General features: G+C 36.1%; 1 protein-coding gene across 2 annotated transcripts in view; it reads right to left on the bottom strand.

Moving 5' to 3' along the window:
• Positions 1 to 3804: 3804 nt before the first annotated feature.
• Positions 3805 to 8722, bottom strand: part of MRPL42 (mitochondrial ribosomal protein L42) — a 28570-nt gene continuing 23652 nt past the window's right edge. The window contains exon 6 of one of the 2 annotated variants that reach the window (XM_081592150.1): positions 3805 to 3978. In XM_081592150.1, coding sequence (XP_081448276.1) covers positions 3933 to 3978 — 46 coding nt within the window. In that variant the 3' untranslated portion in view covers positions 3805 to 3932. Of the gene's footprint in view, positions 3979 to 4319; positions 6980 to 8722 lie in introns of those variants that run through there. The other variant, XM_081592151.1, reaches the window with a different exon arrangement.

Here is an 8722-nt window from a genome sequence, read left to right as displayed (position 1 = left end):
TAATAAGAAATAGTCTTCTTAAAAAAAAATTATTCACCAGGATGTATTAACACCACTCTTTATAATAGGGAACAAATGGAAATAATGATTATGTCCAATGGTATGTGTGCATGCTAATTCGTTTCAGTAGTGTCCGACTCTGTGCGATCTATGGACTGTAGCCACTCAGGCTCCACTGTCCATGGGATTCTCCAGGCAAGAATACTGGAATGGGTTGCTACGCTCTCCTCCAAGGGATCTTCCCAACCCAGGGATCGAACCTGCATCTCTTACGTCTCCTGCATTGGTAGGCAGGTTTTTTACCATTAGCGCCACCTGGGAAGCCCACATCTAATGGTATGGAGTTAATTAAATTATTACATTCCAGTTTATAAAATAATATGCATTCATTAAATGAGAGTACTGATACAGCAAAAAAAAAAAGCATGATACTAAGTGAAAAAGCAAGTTATAAAACAATATGCATAATAAATACAATTATTTTTGGAAATATATTTATGTAGCAAAATAACCCAGGGAAGAAAGGTAGCAAAAATGTTAGTGTTATCTTTAGATGGGACAATTATAGATAATTTTATTTTCTCCTTATTTAGTCTCTAATTTAAAAAATGATACATTATATTCATGGTTACAAAGCAACATCATTAGAAAAATTAAGTAGCTCAGTAGATACTAGTTAAGTAGATACTAAGCTCCTTAAGAAGGGTCCATTTTTTGTTACTGGCCTGGCCAAAAGTACAATGCCTCTTCATAGTTGTAGGGGTACAATGAATAATGGCTTTAGTCAATTTCATTGCCATCACTTACTCTACTTATCATTCTTACCTATAGAATACCCAAATAGTATCTGCTAAATGAAGTACATTAAGTCACTGCCCTTTGGGTGAGGAGTGCTCAAACCGAACCTATATGAGAGTGCCCTCTGGTGGTTTCACGGACAATGCTTTTTATCAATTTGAAGTATGTTAACAACCCATTCCCTTCTCCAGGGGATCATCCCCACCCTGGGATCGAACCCAGGTTTCCTGCCTTGCAGGTGGACTCTTTACCATCTATGCAACCAGGGAAACCCCAACAACAATCCACCTCACCAGTGGAAGGAAATATGAGACTAAGGACTGCATAGTAGTATTTTCATGAAGCTAAATTTATTCCATTTAAAGAATCATCAGACCTTATATATTTTTTAAATTTCTGAAAAAACAAACTAATCTTCCATGAAATGTTTGTGATGGTGGATAACAGGTTACACCTCTGAGGTGGAAAATGGGAGAAGCTGAGTGGAGGTGAAGGTGGTGATGAAATAAGTACTTATTCAGCAACTCATGAAAACCAGAATTCCAGGAACTACAGTGTTAACTACAATGTATGATGTTTCCAGTACAAATAAAACTAATTCTCCAAAGCACTCACATGTATATGTGTACTTTGGACATCCCACAACTGAACAATCTCTATTTAGTAGATCCTTGCATTTAGAAGAAAATTTTTCATTTATTTTAGTTTTTATTCTTACTATTTTCATAACATGGCATATCTCAATCTTTGTAAAATTTTGGATATAAATCAACCTGAAACAAACTATTTTTGAAGATATGTCACCAAATATAAGTGGTTAATACTTCAGATTATCAAATTCTATTGTCTTTCCTTTGCTTTTCCCCCCAAACGAGTAACATATTATTTCCTTTATACTTTCCCATTATTCCTACATTTTACTGAACACTTGAACCTTCACCTTCCTTTATGAAAAGAACTACATTAAGCAATAGAATGTGAAATCATTTTTCACATCCAATTTTAAAATATCACAAATATTGCACAAGTTTGAATAAAGTAACTTTCCATCTTAAAAGACTCATTTCCTAAGGAGAAATCACAGAGGCAACAATGCTGATCATATATAAGCTGGTAGTGATAATCAACAGAATAGACTATTAACATTCTTATAAGAGGAACCAGAGATCAAATTGCAGAAAAATCAGAGGTCAAATTGCCAACATCCGTGGGATCATAGAAAAAGCAAGAGAGTTTCAGAAAAACATCTACTTCTGCTTTATTGACTATGCCAAAGCCTTTGTGTGGATCACAACAAACTGTGGAAAATTCTTCAAAAGAGGGGAATACCAGACCACCTTACCTGCCTCCTGAGAAATCTGTATGCAGGTCGAGAAGCAACAGTTAGAACTGGACATGGAACAACAGATTGGTTTCAATCAGGAAAGCAGTACATCAAGGCTGTGTATTGTCACCCTGCTTATTTAACTTTTATGCAGAGTAGTACATCTTGTGAAATGCAGGGCTGGATGAAGCACAAGCTGGAATCAAGATTGCTGGAAGAAATATCAATAACCTCAGATACGCAGATGACACCACCCTTACGACAGAAAGTGAAGAGGAACTAAAGAGCCTCCTAATGAAAGTGAAAGAGGAAGAGTGAAAAAGTTGGCTTAAAAGTCAACATTCAAAAAACTAAGATCATGGCATCCAGTTCCATCACTTCATGGAAAGTAGGTGGGGAAACAATGGAAATGGAAATGGTGAGACTTTATTTTATTGAGCTCCAGAATCACTACAGATGGTGACTGCAGCCACAAAGTTAAAAGATGCTTACTCCTTGGAAGAAAAGCTATGACCAACCTAGATGGCATATTAAAAAGCAGAGACATTACTTTGCCAACAAATGTCCCTCTACTCAAAGCTATGGTTTTTCCAGTAGTCATGTATGGGTGTGAGAGTTGAACTATAAAGAAAGCTGAGTGCCAAAGAATTGATGCTTTTGAATTGTGGTGTTGGAAAAGACTCTTGAGAGTCCCTTGGACTGCAAGGAGATCCAACCAGTCCATCCTAAAGGAAATCAGTCCTGAATATTCATTGGAAGGACTGATGCTGAAGCTCAAACTTCAATACTTTGACCACGTGATGCAAAGAACTGACTCACTGGAAAAGATCCTGATGCTGGGAAAGATTGAAGGCAGCAGGAGAAGGGGACAACAGAGGATGAGATGGTTGAATGGCATCACCAATTCAACGGACATGAGTTTGAGTAAGCTCCAGCAGTTGGTGACAGAGAGGGAAGCCTGGCATGCTGCAGTCCATGGGGTTGCAAAAAGTCGGACACAACTGAGTGACTGAACAGAACTGATTCTTGTAACACCAGTTTAGTTTAGTAATATTAACGTTCTAATCAGAGTTGCATGTGTTCTGAAGCAAGCAGAATTTTTCAGACAGCCAGGAAAAATGTCAAAACGAATAATATATTCTTTCTAGGAAAGCAAAAATTCTTGGGTGAAAGAAAACACCTCTTGTCCTAGTGATACATTGTTACAAAGCTCTGGAGCCTGACAGTGTGGATCCCGGCTCTGCCACTTGCTAGGTAAGCAGAGTTCAAGTCACTTAGCCTTATCTGTAAAATGGGGAAGATTCTGTTTCTTCAGAGGATTATTTTGAGAATTTAGTAACATTGCAAACAAAAGACCTAGCAAATAGTAGACAGTGATTAAAATGTAACTAATTATCCCCTAGAGCCACAAGAAAAGAAACATTATAACATCTTTTTCTGTGCGAACAGCATGAGTTTCTTTGCAAAAGCAATTTAAAAATCTTCAGAAGAACCATGCACATTTTTATTAATCATATTTATACTACTAACAATATTTGGTTGATAAAAGTACTTAATCATACTAGGCACATAAATACTAGACTTAAATAACTCAACAGGAAAATACTATACAATAGGGTTTTTAAATAAGAATGTCAAATTCAGAATTACTTACTATATATAAAGAAATACACATTCTAATATATGAAAAGATGTTTTATTATTATTATTTTACTATATAACGTATTAGTGAATACATCCAATTGTATTTTCTCAAAAGGCAAATGAGATCCAGGGTAACATTCCTCTTTGATTCCTGAAAACATCAATATCATCTGTCTTTTGGAGGATTCAGTTTCCTACGACGTCTATGATACCTTGAAAAGAAGAAAATATTTAAGATAAGATTATTTTAATAAAAGTTAACTGTTCCTGATAGAAATATCAAATTTCTATTAGCTTTGTGTTTACTGGCACTCAAAAACAAAAAAAATCAATGAAACATAATACATACACAAGACATACCTCAAGTAGATATTTCTTAATAATAAGCCACACTTCCCTGCTGTGAAAATTGTTTTCTATTAATTAAGCATTTGGAAAGTCTTTTTTCACATCTTGAGGTAGTTTAAATATGGTAATCTAGATGACTGTTTCTTAACTTAAATCTAATGATTGTCTTTGGAGTAAAGAAACACCATATTGTGAATATGAAGAATACACTCTATTGAAGTTTTATTTAAAAGAGGATGATCAGCTCTAAATGGAAGCTTCTTAAGCTGCAAAATCATGTTTTAATAAACAATAAACAATAAAATATAATTAGTAGTATGTATATGGAAAATGTGCAGTATCACAAAAAATGGAAGAATTACAAATTAAAACAGTGAGAATCTTTTCCCTTGTTTTTGCAACCACAAATAATTTTTAAATTATAATGCACAATCCAAATATAGATATGGTAAACTAAGCAATATCAGACCCAACTGCTTAAAGTATGCATCAGTATAACATTTGAAATGCATCAGTATAACATTTGAAAACCAGTGTGGCACTATCAAAATGTTTTTTATTAATCATAACTTTGATCTAATAATTCTTCTCTGGAAATCTATCCTAAAGCAAATCTTAATATGAAAATATTAAACATATAATATCAAATATTAAAGGGGGAAGGGATGATACAGGATTCAAATTTATATATACAGTATGATTAAAATCATGTGAAAATAGGCAACCTATTAAAACTTATGTATAGGAAGAGAGAAATAAAATGCACTGTTACCAGTGACTAAAGTGTTTTCACCATGGAGGATTCTTTTTTCTTTTTTCAGTTTCTCTTTTCAATTCTTTTTTCAATAAAGAACTCTTTCTTTATTGAGTCAAGAAAATTTCTGCACAGAGTACATGTGCTTTCAGTGATGAGTTCTCTTCAAAAATTCCCTTAAGGCGAGACTGTGGCAAATTGATCTGAGCTAATTTTTAACTTTTTTGCTAATGTGGAAATTCAATGTAAAGATATCTATACCATAAGTGACAAAGGCATGTATCTTATGTCCTTCAGTTGTGATTAAGATGATCTCAAGTATTTTTTGCTTATCTTAAAGGTTTCATACAGGCAACTTTCCTATATACTGCTTTTTGATAATGTGCAAAATATAGAAATTAAGTTAAATAAATGAAGTACATTTATATATACTAACATGGAATACTCTTGCAGGATAACACATATAGCATATTATCACTTGCCTAAACACGTCTATATATACTTATATTGGCGTTGAGAAGATTATGGTTTTCTTAAGGGCTCCAGTTATGTGCCATATAATCATGGTTTTACTAGCACAATTGTATTCCTAAAAGATGTTCTGTAAAAGCTATGAGACACAGAATAGGGGTTTGGGAAGTTACAAACTTCCTGAAATTATTTATTAAAATTTTGAACATGTATTTATTTTCCTGGGAAGTGGATTAATAGGTTTCATTGGATTCTCAATGAAGTCTGTGGTTCTAAAAATCTAAGCACTGTCCTACACAAGTGTGATTCAGCTTACAATGCTCAAACATTTTCACTACGCAAGATGCTTAAGACCCGAAAACACTTTGAGATCTTGATAGCCCTGAACATAACAAAGTCAAATTCTAAAATATGCTCAATAAGTGTCAAATAGCATTTACAGACTTTTTATCATGCATGAATGCCAACTCTCAGAAGCAAACACCTGAATTTTAAGGTGCCCTTATGACTTATCATCCAAACTGGGATCATTTAAAGAATAAAAACCTGCTCTATTAATAATTAATAAAACAGTTAAACTGAGACAGTTCCTAGCAAGCCAAAACGTATTGTTACCCTTCTTAAATTACACAATGACTCAGTGATATCTGAAAGATGTGTCCACAGCTCTTAGTCCAGGACAGAACTTCACCCCCTGGTTCACAATGCAGCTGGATGTTCAATGTTTCCTACTGATGGTGGGAGTTAATTTTTGTTGCCTCCATGGGAAAATATTCAAATCGCTCTTTAAAGAGGTACTGCTACTCATATATTTATAGAATTGCTTTATATTTCAGAAATTTAGAATTATGTTCTTTATCCTTCTTACTTTCAATCCAGACTTCTTTCAATCCTTCCATCCTTTTTTTCAACATAACTTTACATTTGGTGGAGTTATGTTACCTATTTTCTTTTTTAAGAGATATTATGAAAATCAGAATCATTCACTTATTCATTCGTTTTTAAATATGTGGAACATATGTAGTAACAGGCATCATGTTTAGGTGCTAAAGTTTCACAAAACATGACAAAATCCCCACCCTCATGAAGCTTACATTCCAGTGTATTAGACAGAAAAATAAGATAAACAAGTTGGCCAAGGAAGGCTTCAGTGATAAAAACTCCAAAGAAGAGGTGACGGAATTCCAGCTGAGCTATTTCAAATCCTAAAAGATGATGCTGTTAAAAGTTTTGGATTCAATATGCTAACAAATTTGGAAAACTCAGCAGTGGCCACAGGACTGGAAAAGGTCAGTTTTTCAAATCCCACAGAAGGGCAATGCCTAAGAATGTTCAAACTACCATACAATTGCACTCATTTCACATGCTAGCAAGGTAATGCTTGAAATCCTTCAAGCTACTCTTCAACAGTATGTGAACTGAGAACTTTCAGATGTACAAGGTAGATTTAGAAAAGACAGAGGAACCAAAGGTCAAGCTGTCAACATCCACTGGATCACAGAAAAAGCAAGAGAATTGCAGAAAAACATCTACTTCTGCTTCATTGACTACACTAAAGCTTTTGACTGTATGGATCACAACAAACTGTGGAAAATTCTTAAAAAGATGGTCCAGACCACCTTACCTGCCTCCTGTGAAACCTATATGCAGGTCAAGAAGCAAGGGTTAGAACCAGACATGGAACAATGAGCTAGTTCAAAACTGGGAAAGGAATACATCAAGGCTATATATTGTCACCCTGCTTATTTAACTGATAGGCAGAGTACATCATGTGAAATGCCAGGCTGGATGAATCACAACCTGGAATGAAGAGTGCCGGGAGAAATATCAATAACCTCAGATTTGCAGATGACATCACCCTTATGGCAGAAAGTGAAGAAGAACTAAAGAGCCTCTTGATGAGCGTGAAAGAAGAGTGAAAAAGATGGCTTAAAACTCAACATTCAAAAAACGAAGATCATGGCCTTCGGTCCCATCACTTCATGGCAAATAGATGGGGAAACAATGGAAACAGTGACAGACTATTTTCTTGGGCTCTAAAATCACTGTGGACAAGTGACTGCAACCATGAAATTAAAAGATGCTTGCTCCTTGGAAGGAAAGCTATGACAAACCTAGACGGCGTATTAAACAGCAGAGACATTACTTTGTCAACAAAGGTTTGTACAGTCAAAGGTATGATTTTTCCAGTAATCACATATGGATGTGAGAGTTGGACCATAAAGAAGGCTGAGGACTGAAGAACTGATGCTTTCAAACTGTGGTGCTGGGAAGACTCTTGAGAGTCACTTGGACTGCAAGCAGATCAAACCAGTCAATCTTAAAGGAAATCAACCCTGAATTAGAAGGACTGACAGTGAAGCAGAAACTCAAGCTCCAGTATTTTGGCCACCTGATGTGAAGAGCCAACTCATTGGACAAGACTCTGATGCTGGGATAGATAGAAGGCAGGAGGAGAAGGGGACAACAGAGAATGAGATGGTTGGAAGGCATCACCAGGTCAATGGACATGAGTTTGAGCAAGCTCCTAGAGATGGTGAAGGACAGGGAAGCCTGATGTGCTGCAGTTCATGGGGTTGCAAAGAGTCGCACACAACTGAGTGACTGAACAACAACAACAATAACGGGTCTGAGGTGGAAGGAAGGGCATGTTGAAGGAACAGCAAAAAGGTCATGAGGTTGGAACAGTCTGAAGATGGAAGAGAACAATTGGAAATAAGAGTAGAAAGGTAATAGAGGATCAGATCACGTAAATTCTTGTAGATAATAGGTAAGGCCTATAGTTTTCTCTGAGTGAGATGGAAAGCTGTTGGAGGTTTTTCAACAGAAAAATTATAATAACTAACAGAATTCTGGCTGTGTGCTCAGAACAGACTGCAGGAAAGCAAAGGCTGAAGTAGGGAGACCAGTTAGAAAGTTTCTTCTATGAATCAGGCAAACGATGGTGGCACAGACGGGATGATGGCAGAGGGAATGGTGATAAATGGTCAAATTGACACATTTTGGAGATAGAGGCAACAGGATCTGCTGATAGACCAGATGTTGGGGGTGAGACAAATAGAAAAGTTAAGAATGGCACCAAGATTTCTGGCCCAAGCAGCTAGAAGAATGGAACTCGCATTAACTGAGACAGGGAAAATTATAGGAGAAGCTGGTTCGTGAGAGACAATCAGAATCTCAGTTAGAGACACATAAAGTTAAGGACGTCCATTAGTCAAGTCAAGTAGGCCCCTGGAAATACAGGTCTGGAGGTCAAGGGACAGGAAGAGATAGATTTGGGAGCCAATGTAGATGGTATTTAAACCCATAAGACTGGATGAGATCACTGTCTTAGGGAATGGACAGAAAAGATGAGAGAATCAAGGACTGATCCTTGGGGAACT

The sequence above is a fragment of the Giraffa tippelskirchi genome, chromosome 4 (genome assembly GCF_054371585.1).
Source record: "Giraffa tippelskirchi isolate mGirTip1 chromosome 4, T2T-mGirTip1v1.2.pri, whole genome shotgun sequence".
Taxonomy (NCBI): Eukaryota; Metazoa; Chordata; class Mammalia; order Artiodactyla; family Giraffidae; genus Giraffa; species Giraffa tippelskirchi.
Note: the sequence above shows the minus strand (reverse complement) of the source record. Positions and strands in the feature narration are given on the sequence as shown.